The sequence below is a fragment of the Ylistrum balloti genome, unplaced genomic scaffold (assembly GCF_031769215.1).
Source record: "Ylistrum balloti isolate Yb309-2 unplaced genomic scaffold, AGI_CSIRO_Ybal_v1 Utg371072, whole genome shotgun sequence".
NCBI lineage: Eukaryota > Metazoa > Mollusca > Bivalvia > Pectinida > Pectinidae > Ylistrum > Ylistrum balloti.
In genome coordinates, this window is record NW_026782592.1 from 335,510 (window position 1) to 351,240 (window position 15,731).

The 15,731-nt window shown below is 35.5% G+C and overlaps 1 protein-coding gene across 1 annotated transcript in view; it reads left to right on the forward strand.

The window, feature by feature from the left end:
- LOC132560523 (methylmalonyl-CoA mutase, mitochondrial-like) overlaps positions 1-8,592 on the forward strand; it is a 38,555-nt gene extending 29,963 nt beyond the window's left edge. The window contains exons 15-17 of the mRNA XM_060225191.1: positions 4,600-4,727; positions 6,208-6,296; positions 6,882-8,592. Of these exons, the coding sequence (XP_060081174.1) occupies positions 4,600-4,727; positions 6,208-6,296; positions 6,882-6,943 (279 nt within the window). The 3' untranslated portion in view covers positions 6,944-8,592. The remainder of the gene's footprint in view (positions 1-4,599; positions 4,728-6,207; positions 6,297-6,881) is intronic.
- Positions 8,593-15,731: the final 7,139 nt, after the last annotated feature.

Here is a 15,731-nt window from a genome sequence, read left to right on the forward strand (position 1 = left end):
TCAATTAGTTCCATCCCATAACACAACCATTCAATGACTACCAGTAGCTGGCGCCTGTAACCTTCAGTTCGATTGAGTACCGCCAGATGTTAGCTGAAGTTCAGTGACCTTACCTGATGGACACTTGACCTAGACAGCAGCAGCCAGCCACAAGTTAACACACGCATTCCTATCATACCCCACCTTTAGCCATTATATGTAACATGACCTGCAAGTTTATATACCAAGACTTGATGAGCAATATTTCTGTTTTCGTTCAGATCTTTTAGCTATTCTATTTATCTGGGGAATAAATGTTTAACGATTAATATCGAAACAAGCCTCCTTTACCACAACCTGGCTATCATCTTGAAGAGTATGTTAACAGGGACTTGTAACAATGTTTCTAGGGTATTAGGGCTTGTATGGTATACTTTAACTAGGAATGGGGACCATCGAAATAACAGAGTGAAATTCGCCTAAATACAATTTTTACATCTTTGGTTCTAAAATTATTAGAAATAAATTGCCTACAAGGAAAACACGACTTAAAACACAGCAGGATAAATTTAAACATCTTTCGTTCACTGAATGCGTGAAAAGTAATGTCATGTCCCCAAATTAGAACAAGATAAAACAATTACGGAAGCATGGGATTAAGCCATTGAATCAACTACGACATTTTAACACCAGAAGTAGGGGATACAGGGATTTTGCTATTCAGAAATGGAAATTTACAATTTGGAAATTTACCAAAATGTTATTTGAGGAAAAGTCGGGATTGATATGTTACAGAATGTCGGCCTGCAATTGGATAAAACTCTCTTGAACTTGGTTTTATTTCCGAATGCTTCGATTCGTTGATTTTACTTCCCATATTGAGGTTACACAATGAGTCACGATACCAAAACAGACCGGACAAAACATGACATTGTGCATAGGATAACTTGTAAGATTTCTATATCTCTCATACGAGAAACACCAAGTTCAAATCATTCTCCGCATGAGAACATGTAGTTTTTTTAGTCTCGTGTGACCTTGCTTCGATCAGAACAAAATAGTTGAAATATTTGACCTGAAATTTCAGTATTACCGCCTACAGTTTTGAGCTTACCTTACTTTATGTAACTATATACAGTTTTACATTTATAGTATCGTACAATGCATCGAAAATTCCGCACATTGAAATATTGTCAATGCATAGTTCACACATTGTGTAACATCCACACGGTTGTATCACATTATAGAACAGCACAATCAGACAATTTGGTTACAACTGGTCTGTCAATATTACGAACTGGAAGAAATAAAATCTAGTGAAAAGAACGTTATCAACGTTGATCAGTGACGAGGGACTTTATTAGTGATTTTATAGAAACAATCAAAACATAGCTGCTTGGCATGCGTTAGTTGACTTGTATTCTCACATTTCACACCTCAACTAGGGATGCACGCGAAACTGGATGAGAACATGTTTCTTTTTCTGCCTATTTAGAAAAATAAGTTAACGTTCACGAAAAATGAATTCAAATGTTAGGGCTGTATGTGAAAGTCTCTGATTTGTGTTTAAAATGTGCAGTAGTTCATTAAGCATTTACGTCTGGAGAAAATTCAATGAGCAATATTGGGCCATTCCTACCGTCCAAATGTTTACTCTTGGCAACGTGAACAATTCAATGATTAACATATGTTTATATAAGTTTTTATGTATAAATAGAATTGATAATATGAAAGATGTTTAGGATACAATTTTTTTATGTCACCGCCCACTTATTATTTATTACATTGCATAACATAGCACGATCCTACTTACTGTTACGAATGTAAGAGAAACAGCGGCGACAGACGATATGACATAATGTATATATTTACGGTTCGTATTTATACTTAAGAGACATGTACTTGTATCCATTTTGACATCATTAGCAATACTTTGTCTTAACTTCATTGGACAATGACCTTTTCATCTCTTTATTGAACATTTGACTTTCAACACAGAAAATTACTTAATTAGTAAATTGATGCTACTGCCTCGTGTTTGCTGTGAAAAGAATTCGTTTAAAATCTATTATCAGAAGATACTGAATGAGTTTCAAAACTGTTGTGATGTTCACTTTTCAGACTTGAAAATTGCTTCTGTAGTCAGTCTGTTACCGATTCTACACAATTTCTTAATTGAGTTTCTTTCTCATTGTTCTGGAACACATGGTAGTAATTGGATAATGGATAGAAAGAGTGAACATGTTTACATCGCCATTATTTTCTTTGATAGTCTTTCTGCATCTAGCTAACACTACTACTCTATTACGTTCGAAATGCGGGTGCAAGTTATAAGGAATACTAGGTTGATGGGTAAACATGTTAACCGTCAATTAGTTGATCAATTTGAAGTAACCTTGTTGAGACCAAAGTACAATTTATATCTGGGAAAGTTTTCATATCTGTATATAAACCAATTAAAAAAATATCTGATGAAATGGATAGAATGAGTCTCCGAAACGTCATTCGCTGATGAAAGTGCCACATCGAGTCATTTACTGATGGAATTGACTGAGCCAATACATTACCTTATTGGTTGTTCTGTATGCAAATTTAATCACTTATTTACTTAAAATCACATGGAAAATGTTTCATATCAATTAAAGTTTACTTACGAGGCGAAAACGCTGACTGGTATATTGACTGAAAGTACATTGTGTAACCGAACTTTTATTTTTTCCATTGAACTCTCGCTTTGTTGTGGACATTCCATGATCTGCACTGTCCTCAGACATTCTGTTAGTATGGAATCTTACGTTGTCATGAATATCCTTTAGCTTCAAATATGTCAGATATTTGGATGACATTAATGCAACTTCCAGATATACTTAGACTTTGTCTTAATTTTCCTGTGGAAATGTTTTAAAAGCTGTTTATGTTATCAGAACGGAATTAAGGCAATTTCGCAGAAAAGCAATGTATATATATTTGATTTTATCTGTTGAATTTAATTTCTGTAAATAGAATTACGGTTTACATGTACTTTTAAAAACTATTAAAGTAAACTACAGTATGAGAATCTTCATTGATTCCTTTCTTGTCTTGTTCAGAGCACACTTAACATCCAATTACTGCATGGTTTATGGGCTACCATTTGTGAGGTGCCCGTTTGTTAAACCTATATGGCGGAGCCCAGCTGTCTGCAGAGTTGGTAAAGCTAACTGCTGTGAGCGATAATGAGCTAGACACCTTCTCTTACGTATACAAACATAATTTTAGCAACAGGATGTTACACAGGTCGGAACCTTAGAAAACAAAAACGAATTGAACAAAAGAATCTTGAATAACCTCATCTGTATATTGTTAAACTTGACCTAAGATTGTACTAGTATTGATAGTTATTTTGTTTCATAGTCTACGAAAAACAGCAAACATTTTTTATATTTAAAACTTGTGCATTGAACACAATTTATGAAAAAGTCGAGAAAACATCAGGATTTATGAAAAAAACAAAAACAATATGACACCTTGGAACAACGAACTTATATTCGATTTAAGAAGGCATTCCATATGCATTAGTAAATGGAATACGCCAATACCAGCAAAATAAAAAGGCAATTGTGACCTGGTTGTTGGGAAGGGTTCATTCCGAATGGTTTTAGGACATCCTGTATTCTGGAATGCCTCTGTTTAATTTTCGCACATGAACAGGGAGAGCTGATTAAAGACATGTGTTACATTTATGTCTTCCTTTTATATAATCCTCAGAGGGCGAAATTTACAATGTACAGTTAAGTTACAAAGGTATGGCCACCTTCACAAAAGCCCAATGCCAGATACTTAGTAATAAGGCGTGTATATTTTAGAAACGCATGAATGTTGCATTCCTTAAGCTTGCTGGTTTTGATGTTTTTGTAGGATTTTCCTATACCGGAGAACATCTTTCATTTATTATTCAGCTCTTTAAGATGTGTTTGGAATGGTAGATCATTTCTTGCAAAACACCATAAAAATTGTTAGGTTTTGTCGACATTGTCATTGAAATCTTGTTTATTTAGCCCCAAACGTTCTCATTTGGATTCAAATCTGGACTAGATTGCCAAGACAATTGATGTTTCCCGATGTTCTTTCGGAAAAGCGCTGATGAATCTAGAATAGTAATATTTGGTCATATTTGAATTGATATTGACATCAATTGCTTATCTATGATAAAACATACTAAGGATTAAAATCAAGCAAAATGTGTATTAACAGATGAACATTTAGATTGCATAGGCTTCCAGAAAGCAAGTTTATATGCAAAATAAACTGTCATATATCAAATTTTTTAGCAGGAAAAGATGTATGTGGCAGATTCAAACTAAAATACGCATGTTTCAAATATCTGCCTATAAATACTTTGTGATTGCGTTACGTGTTACATCTGATAAGTGGCGTTTCTGTTGCAACTGACCTGTATGTACAATATGTAACAGTGTCCGTTACTTTTAGCATTCGTTTCTGATGTATTACATTGATGTATACATGTATATGATATCATCGTTTCGTCTTGAAGATGTAGATGCAGATGCGTGTATGTCGGGAAACTAAATGGGTGATTTACTTGCTTTGATGATTCTAGCATAGATATTTTAATTTCAGACACCAAAAGAGGCAGTTCAGCAGGTCATTGATGCTGATGTTCACGTGGTAGGGGTCAGTTCATTGGCCGCCGGCCACAAGACTCTTATTCCGCAACTCATTGAAGAACTGAAAGACATCGGTCGATCGTACGTATAAAAATTTCCTCCATAAAACGTTTTTGTAAAATTTTGATCCACATGACAATGGTTTTGACCAATGAAATTTTAAAATACATTTTATTTAACTCTGAATATGAGATAAAACCAAAGGTACTTAATACATTTTAGCACTAGATAATTATCAGTACAAACAATTTTGTCGGTGTGAAATAAGAATCACTTTGTTAGCAACCTACATAACGTAATCAGAGGCGTTTAAAGTGTCTTTATTTCTTATTTAGATTCAAAATCTATTTCTTTCAGGGGCACTCATCATATTTATGATCTTATCAAAAACGTTCCAGTACCTAGTGCTTAGAGATCACTATTTTTAAAACGGTAGATCTCTTCTAACATCCTTGTAATCTACAACGTTCCTGTAGTATGCTCTAGGACACTCAACTTGAACATAGTACTAATAAACCTCGGACAGCGTCTCCTATTTTGAATATCTCAAGGCTTTTCCTAATTTCATACTCGAAAAAATTTCCATTAGGTTTGCTGTTACTGGTGATTGCGTTGCGATTCTGCTCTGACCTAGTAGCCCATTGCTTGGCCTGCTGGTAGGAGAGTAGTTGTAGGTCACGGATCAGTAAGAGCACGTTTTCTCATCATTACCCCAAGGCTTCTGCATGATTTTGTTCCTAATAGTTCTAACAGTATCATATGTAAATGTAGCGGTCGGCCTGTTCTGGGTATCACGTTGTTTTAACCTTTGCTCTCCTTTCTAGCAAACCTATTTGGAATGGTCTGAATACTGAACATGTATTTTAAGCAAAGCTGATTGTCTGCTAGGTAATCTGGCGTCAGGTTTATGACGGTTCTAAATCTTATTGACAGTCAGGAAAGTGAGGATAAACTTTCATATTTATCATGAAACTGTGAATAGAGCTGAGTATGGTTTTTGGATTGAAATTGTTTCTTGCTTTCACTTTCTAGTTTGATCGATTGTGCATAAACGACTTGAACCATATTACGCTTTCATAGAGTGAATTAGACTTGTAACTGCTTGTGAAAGGTTACCCTGACCTATTTCACTTAATTTCTATTGTAAACGTTTCAGCAGAAAGTACTCTTAAATCGAGTTCCACAAAAAATACTCTACCAAAGACATAGGGAGAATTTTACAAGGAAAGAATCGTAAAAAGTAGACATGAGTCAAAAACAATTTTCAAAATGAAATAATAGAAACCCGTTTTTTTCTTTGTTGCCTATTTTAGTGTGCACAATATGGTATCATAGTAATCACATTTGTTTCCATTGTTTCAGGTTTATAGACACATTGACTGCATTTCTGTTGCAGCTGTGGCAATTTTCAGATATTCTTGGGACTTGAAATACAGTATATGTTCCATATTACGTAAAACACTGCTTCATATTATGTACCTTTGAGCGGTCATAAGCCTTCCTTAGATATTTTACGAGAACGAAGCGCTGTCCTGTCAATTATATCACATTCATTTTTCAGTGATATTTTGGTGATCGCTGGTGGAGTTATCCCTCCACAGGACTATGACTTCCTGTACGAAGCCGGAGTTTCACAAATATTTGGACCAGGTTTGTAAAAATAAAAAAAAAACGTAATTTTAGCAAAAATTGTAATTCACGCGGAAGGAAAAGTTAATTTGTATCAAACTATGAAGGTAGAAAATTTGCATATATGTTAGTCTGTCTAAGAAACAGCTAAATAAGTCAATAATTCAAGTCTTCTAAAATATATGGCTTGAATTATGTTGCAAATCTACCGATTCATCATATCTTTCTCCAACAATAGTTTCAATTGTTTACGTGAATTAGAGATGTTCAGCTCATCACGTTTATCTCAAGGATAAATATTTCAAAACTTCAGTCGCTTAATTTACGTCGTCCATCTTCATTGTGCTTTCATTTGTTTAATGCAAGCTAAATTGCCTGGATTTTTTAAAGGAAGGACAATGATTACCGATTTCGTGGATATTACTCCTGTCTAACTTTGTTGAAATGATTTGTATCATCTGCCATCGTAGTGAGATAATGTAACGAATTCTTTGTTGGTATGGTAATTTTCCTTAACGAGTTACTAGATCTAGATGACATTATATCCGTACCGCCTTCACGTTGTAATAATGAAACATTAACTTGGTTCATTTTATGTTGTCATAGGAACAAGAATCCCTGACGCTGCTGAGAAGATCGTTGATGAATTGCTGAAGAGAATGAATTGAACATTTAAAAGATGAGAGAGTGTGTTAATATCATTTGTATGACATGGCGACCATGAATCAGTGGCCGCTGTTTTGTGGATCAGAGGACTTTGTAATTTATTTAGGCGTGCTGTGGACGGGATATTTGTCAGCTAAATGACGTTTGAGAATACGTTGAATTTCCATATTCTACACGCGACACGCGTTTCAAGTACATATGTATCACTGAAACGCTAGAAGGATGTATGTATCATTTGGTAATTCACAGACAGATAATACTCCAAAGCAGTTTTAAATGTATAATATGTATGTAATATGCGAATATTTAATTTTATGAAAGAATTCACTTTTCAGATATATGAAATGTCATAAAAATGACGTACAATGTAGTGATTTAAGCACAGCGTTTTATGTTTGTGTCAAGCTGATAAGTGATAAAAATAAGTAATGTTTTTGGGCGTCACTTCGTTGACTTCATTGAAGTCATGACATGAAAGTTTTGAAGACCGATGAAGAACATTAAAAAAAAACAAGAATATGCCAAGATATCGACAGAATCACATCCCAAACTCTTATTCAATAAATTCAGGACAACATATGAACCAAAGAAAGATTTACACGAAGACTTCTGAAATAGTACAAGGAGAATAAGACAAGGTGCTGCGGAAACTGAAACGACACACACGGTGTAAATATTTGTCAATCTAAGTCACGTTCACCATTGTAAAAAAAAAAAACAGCTGAACAAACAGAGAAATCTAATTATAATGTAAATGACAAGACAGTTGTATCGAAATACAAAAACGTCTGAAATCATTTCAAGTTTTCGTGTAATGCAAGTGCATATTAAGTGTCATGTAAACATATACCGACATACGTTTACATTTTCAAAGGAACAATTTAATATAATTATGATACAATTGCGACGTAAAATAATCAAATTGGTATACACAGTGGTTGTTTTGAAGATTTCATTTTGTGAAATCTCATTTCGTTAAAGTAACTACAAACCAATCCCTTTTGTCACTACGGAAATATAATCACGGATAACGCCATTAACTTGTACATATGGTTCGATTTATATTGACTTCTGAATTCTTTCAAACTTAAATGGAAATAATGTTGTTTAAAACGTCAAAATTGAGGAGTATACTTGTGATATTTGTTGTAAGCAAATGACGACAAGATCGTGATACCCCCGTCACAACTAAGTTATCGTAATTAAATCCCAGACATTAAGCATACGAACAAACTATAAAAATGAGATTCGTGTAAGTTAAAACGTTAAACCCAAATTTCTAGATTAGTTTCACAGTATTTTGCTGAAGGAGGAAAGAATCAATTAGTAATCGTTTAATTATGTTTCAAAGGTTTGATTAAAGTTTTCTTTGCTCTTGTCGTCCTTTCCATTGTAGTCGGACATAAACTAGAAAATATGGCAGAGTGTCCTGTCTGTTTTCGGGTTTTACACTGCTAAAGCAGCGTATCAAAGACGAATGCATGGTCTCTAAAACTTCCTCTTTTGGCCTGTTTAGGGTTTATGTGTTATACATCACAAGATGTATTTGATTTTAATTGCCTTGAATTCTTGTTGGTGAGATTCTGAATAAAGTATGTAATACATGTACATTTTGGCATGTTTTGTGTCAAATAAAATGAAAAAACAGCAAGTCTGGATGTTACTTGTCTTATCGAATGGTGTATTGCTATTTTATAGTTGGTTATAAATTCAGAGTATGATCTTTTATTTTGATTAGTTTTATAGGGTCTCTAACGAGTTTTCATTTCACACGAGATGTTATAGGACAAGTCTAAGAAGTTTTTTTTATTTTTTCGAACCTTGACGTTATTATAAACCTGTGTTCTTCAAAGATATCATATGTGTCTGTCTGTTAGTATATTACCAATGCCAATTTTATCGTCATAAAAAGTTCAATATCTTATCATTCTTGTCCATAATATTTTACTGTACGAATGCAAATACTTATATCGAACGACTTAAACCCAAAGTGGTAGCGCTTTTATTATAGTGATTACAAGGGTAACTTCCCATGTTTCGGTCATTACAACAGCTCCCTTCCTGTAGTGGTCACTACAACAGCTCCCCTCGTATAGCGGTCACAACAGCTAACTTCGTGTAGCTGTCACAACAACAGCTTTCTTCATTTAGCGGTCACTACAACAACTCCTTTCGTGTAGCGGTCACTACCACAGCTTCCGTCATGCAGCGGTAACCGGAACAGTTTCCTTCCAGTAGCCGTCACAACAACAGCTTTGTATATGTAGCTGTCACTACAACAGCTCCCTTTATTTAGCGGTCACTACAACAGCTCCTTTCGTGTAGCGGTCACTATAGCAGCTTTCTTCATTTAACGGTTACTACAAAGAGTCCTTTCGTGTAGCGGTCACTACAACAGCTTCCTTCATGCAGCGGTCACTACAACAGCTTCCTTCATGCAGCGGTAACCGCAACAGTTCCCTTCGTGTAGCGGTCACTACAACATCTTCATGTACCCGTCACTACAAAACTCCTTTCGTGTAGCGGTCACTGCAACAGCTCCTTTCTTGCAGCGGTTACTGCAACAGATGTCTTCGTGTTATTGTCACTACAACAGCTCCCTTTATTTAGCGGTCACTACAACAGCTTCTTCCATGTAGAGATCACTATAATGGCTTTCGTGTCGCGGTCACTACCACAGCTTCCTTTATGCAGCGGTAACCGCAACAGTTTCCTTCGTGTAGCGGCCACTTTCAATGCTCCCTCCTTGCAGCGATCACAATATTTCTAATGACCCTCTTGCTGCAATAAATCGCTTGGGAACGCGGGACTTCTCAAATTTTGTAGAAAAGAGCATGAGCCCGATGATATAAATTGTCTTTTGTTGTAGAGTTGTATTTAGATGATAATTGAAACTGGATAAAGATATTTTGGACACTGTTTGAATAGATATTTCGGATCTATTGCCATGTACGTGACATTCCTAGAAAGTATTTATCATCAATACAGGGTTTTACTGGCATTGTAACATGTAACAGAATAAATACTCTCTGTTTACAACTCTAACGATGCCCTTTTACATAACGCACGACATACACACCAACAAATCCCATTATCTTTGACAAATAATGATAGATTATTGATGAAAACCGTACGAAATGACTTAAAATGTGCTGAATGTCTTCTTTGACAAAAGATCAGCTCTCTAGGAAATGAAATCAAGAGAAAGAAGGATGGTACGCGACGGACTGTCTCGGGATTAACTCTTTATTTTCTACTCTATAAAAAGAAAACATGACTTTCACTTTAGCAGATTGCAGTACATCAAGGAAATGAGTATTTTTTGGTTTCAATATTATACAATCATTGTTGTAAACCTGTCTAATCGGGGAATATGTCGGATGGTTGAGTAGACATCATGGTGTCGGAGTAAGCAGCGGCCAACTTCAGGCCAAAGTCTCCTACTTACATACTTCATACCTCTTACTTTATATATATAGCAGAAAATCCTTGAGAAGGACTACATTTTCTCACTTCAGGGTCACAAAAAGAGTTTGTTTTTATTTAGATAGAATTTCGAAGGTTTACATAGATATTGCAACAAAATTCAGTAAGATGAATGATTATACGAAAGGACAGCAAATCTGAAATAAGATACAGTCACGAAAAAAAAGATAAACTGCAACATCCAGCTGATTGCTTCTAGGTCCCATCAGTAATGAACTGGGCCTAAACTATCAGGTGACCAAAAAATCCAATTTAAAATTACTGATAGGTGGTTTTGTCCTCCACTGAGCTCCAGGATCAATACCGTTCCTAGTAAGGAAGGACAAAAAACAGGCGAATATCATGGAAAGTAATGAAATGTTTACTTAAATTCATCAAATTGGACGAACGACTTCGCTAAATCCAGAGAAATCACAATGAACACATGGTGCCTTTGAAAAGGCAGTACATTCAGTGTTGTAATATATATGTCACCCGAAGGAGTGTCTCGTTCAAATTGGAAGCCAGGACTACGAAACCATTAGGAACGCATATCAACAGTGTAAACCCTTGTATTGTATGAACAGTTGATACAATACAACATTGCCGTTTTGCTTAAAGAAAACAGACGAAATGAAGTCAAATATTGAAAAGTGCATTGAAATCATTGATATCAGAGGTCGGTCAATTTCAGTCCAGTTCGAATTATGACAGGAGTTCAAAATAAGAAACGGGGTAGCGAGAGTTGAACATTAAGATATAACTGCTTTCGTCGAAAACCTCCATTTTCTTTCTTTCGATAAACTCGTCGAATCGATCGTATTTAAGCGAATTCTTCACCGCCAAGGATATCGCTTATAGATCAGATGAAAATACATAATTCTTATTTTTTATCCCTAATTATTAATGTTTGATATAACAAACAAGTGAATTATTGACAATATTATTTTAATGTAATGCAGAGATCGATGTCTAATTCGTCAATAATAATATCAAAGAAACATCGGTTATCGGGGGTTGTTATGACACTGCATCGTCAGTCTTTCACAGATCATCCGCATGATCAATCTGAATGAGAAGCAATGTCGATTAACCTAAGTGACATGGGATTAACTCGAGGACAAAAGATGCTATAAACGGTGCAACATTTTGCACAAAACACTTAACGTTCCGGTACACTTTCTTTAATCTGGCGCTTTGTTCCTATTATCAATTTGTACCACTATTGAGTTACGTGCTGCTATTTTGGGTAATGTCACTGTTTTGTTTTTAGAGTCTTTTGTAACGGATTTTATAAGATAATGTACTGAACATTCTTGCCGTCAGCACTATTAAGGTTAGGACGGATTGCTGTCGGTAGTCATGATTGACCATCTCCTAACGCCTGGTTAGCTGAGATATACAAATCTCCATGGTTATATAGTACAGGTCTACTTCCAGCAGCTGTTTCGTGTAGGTGTATTAATACGTGCCTCGGATAAAATTTTAGCGGATCAAATCAGAATTGATATTAAGCGACTGGTCAATTTGTGATTCTCTTTAAGAGAATTAGATGTGGTCCCTTGCATCCGGTATGATATGGATGGACTTGAGGTATTAGATACCTTCACGTATTTTCAATAAAAGCTTGCATAGAAGACACCCTCGTGACATTAGATGTTAATAAGAAACAAATGCTATTAATAATAATGTGTCAGTATCCGTGAAAGGAAATTAATTAAAATCTGTTGTCAATTTTTAAAAATATATGGCTTTGTTTAGATTTCGCATAAGGAAACTAGTATATGATGACTTAGCTTTTTCTGTCGTTATTGTCTTGGTATTGTGTCTTTGATTACCTTTCGTCTCCGTTGCTTGGTGAACGCGTTTGTCATCTATAATAAAGTACCAACAATTCATCGCTAAGTAACTACTGAAAGTACTGCTTTACCATGAAAGGTAGACACAGTGCCATGTCGATTTTGCTGTTCTCACTGGGGCTAGATTTATGGTGATAATTTTATGGCGAAAGTAAATTGTTTTGATATGTGTGGAAGATATAAGCATTTTAACAAAATATTTTCAAGATAAATTTGATAAAAACAAAGTAAAAAAACAAAAAAGGAAGGCCCTGCCTTCAAAAGACAAATAGGGAAATAGGACTTAGTCGCTCAGTAAGACAAATATCTTCAGCTTCATTCCCAACACGAAACACGTAAATCTTAGTCTTAATAGGTGATCGTTAGTGTCAATCTTAACTTTGCTTATATTTTTTTTCTGGTTTTTCATTAATTTGAATTATGTTTATGTTCACATGTTGGCATTTTCGTGTTCCTGAAATGCGAAAAGCTGTTAAAACAAAGGAAACAATGTATGCTAAAAAAAACTCCATATAATTTGGTATCCCACCAATTTATAAAATCCTTCGCTGCAAAAAACAAAGTAAATATCGACATGCCAAGAAAATTCAAATTCAAATGCGATAAAACTAGAGCAAACTATGAACAAAAATGTACATGGCAACCCTCGCAAACGGTTCAGTGATAACAAGGCTATATGTTCCGGAAGAATAAGCGTCTTTTGCTTTATCAACGACCCAGTCATGTAAATCTTGATCAATCGTAGTAAGCAATGTCATGTGCCCAGATAAGAGCAATAGCGGAAATACCAGCCAAGCTACACATTAAAAGCATACAACACTTCCTACTTTATACTGCACAAGGAAACAACGGAGCTGTAGAGTACGTATAGCGAACGTCGGAAATCGAAATAATTCAGTGTTATTGGTATTAGAACTAAACCTTACAGACAAACACGTGTTGCGTGTTGTTCAAGCGTATAACTAATTTTGGTATGGTACTTATGAAAATTAATCGGATCTTATTTGACCACGGATATCTTGCCCTCGAAATTCCAAATGTTAAAGAGATCGTAAATGGAATGCATAGAATTATAAAGATATGCAGGAAATAAATGTGTTTCTAAGATAATTTCTCAACTTTTGTTACCATTGTTTCACAGTGAAAAATGTTATTTCAGAGTAGAAGTAACAGTTGTTCACTAAGTGATACACGCTGGATGTTGAGTAACAATGCCCCCTATTTATAATTACTTCTTGTAAAACTAACCACAAAAAACGGAATGCAATTCAAATAGACCTCGTGCCAAGAGTAACCTCCTATTTTATGTCATTAACCAATAACATAACAAAAATAGAATTAATAAAAACAAGGAAACACACCATGTGAACATAATCATATTCCTAACTCATATTCAATAAAACAAAATATGGACAAAAGAAATGTTAACGTGGAAACCCTTAAAAAAGTACAAGACCAGGTGTTCCGGAAGAGTAAACGTTTTCTGTTTCATCGACGACCCAGCCATGTTAATCTCAATCCAAGTAATAATGTCATAATGAAGTTATACAACAATGGAAGCAACAAGCAAACGATAACCGTATCATTGAATTACCGACTGAAATAACTCGATGATAGACTTCTTTTTTATCATTTCTTACACCGCCGTATTGACCAATCATAATGTTACAAGACGTATTTATGAGGTGTTAACATAATACATGTCCAATGAAAACACTTGTTTCATACAGTGTTTAATGATATCCTTGTTGATAAAGTGATTTGATGAGCGATATTATATGTTGCTATGTCCGCCATGTTGCTATCGCAAAGCATTAGTTGGCATTCCACTTCCGTGTCATTCATGACTGTCAGTTTGTGAAACAATTTTTTTGCACGTGATATTTTATGAGCTTGTTTCGCTCAATTAAGGGACCATCAATTTCAGTATGAACATTTTAATTAAAACTGATTTTTCCTTTTGTAAACCTTTTCGTAATTATTGCTATATCTCATTTTGTGTTTGGTGCCATTTGCCATCACGCGATACACTTATAACTATAATCTAAATGAAACTGTAGAACTCTACCAGAACACAAGTTTGCATTGCTACCTAATTTAGCGTGTGCACGTGTATCACTTGTAAGTCATGCACGTCCTCATCCTGTAATTTAAAACGACACGTGTAAAATTCATGCATACTGAAATATTGGAATGATTCAAGGAGATAAGAAGTAGAGGTAATTAGCTGCAAGTTTTAGTGTTTTAATTCTGTTATTTCTCTGTTAATGTGACACCTGAACAAAACCGGGCATGTTGACGAGCGTGCCAGGTCTGGCAAGAGCGCAGAGAAGATGACCTCCATCGTAGAAAGGCAAGGTGAGCGCCATTCACCATTACCGGCAGGATCAGAGGAAAGTGGGACAATAATGCTCCCGTAAGACGGCGTACCACCAATAGACATCTGAATAGTAGATTTAGCATTCGCTGCTCAGTAAAATGTACTTCTGGTTACTGGAAGGTAAAAACAAGCAAGACTACAGTATGGTACGTGATCACCGTACATAAAATATAAGGTCTTGGCGATGACTCAACTAGTCTGCTGGCAGTCGTATTTTGCTGTCTGAAGGATCTGTGTTTGGAAACCAAGAAATACAACATACCACCAGAATAACATATTGGGGACAACAGCATTTGGTGATGGCGGTGATGTTACTGTTTGTTTATGAATGTTTTTCTTTAAACTGTAAACGTTGCTTACATATGGATGTTGATGTGCATTTTAAAGTTTTTCCTGATTCTGATGCCCATCTAAAGGGAATATTCCTAATGAAGGAAAAAGCCAATGCACGGTGTCCTGTTGTGCAGGACTACATCCAAGAAGAATTGATAGATGTGCTCTCATGCAATGTCGCCAAACATTATCCAAATTGAGCATGTGGGATTACATCTATCTCGGACAAATAGACATGGGTCCAAAATACAAAACAATTGGAGAACAACGGGCAGAATTGATTCTGGAAAGGCAGAAATGTCCTCAGGACAACCTTCGGCGTATTGGCAATAGAATGAGACGGCATACGCAAGAGTTGTACCAGAAGCGTGGTGGCTATAACCGATAATAGCATTTACACGCCCAATAGAAACCATTGATCTCAACGATCCACTTATGTGTTTGGTGATTTGAAGAACTTTTTTTCTAGGTTTTGGGAATGTCTTTCTGAACAAGCCTTAAAATGGTACAACACTTTCGAATCTGTAAGTTCTTTTCCTGTCGACCGCGTGTTGTTCCGTTAGATACTTAACACATTTCTACATCATTTCATATATCTTGCTGAGTTATCGTTGAATTTGTTTTGAAAACTGCGAGCAAAATGGACCCCAGTCAAAAACATTTGGTGGTCCCTAACTGATGACAGAGTGTACGTTGTGATTTAACAAACTTTTAAAAATATTTTTCATGAGTTGACGATACCATCACGTGAAG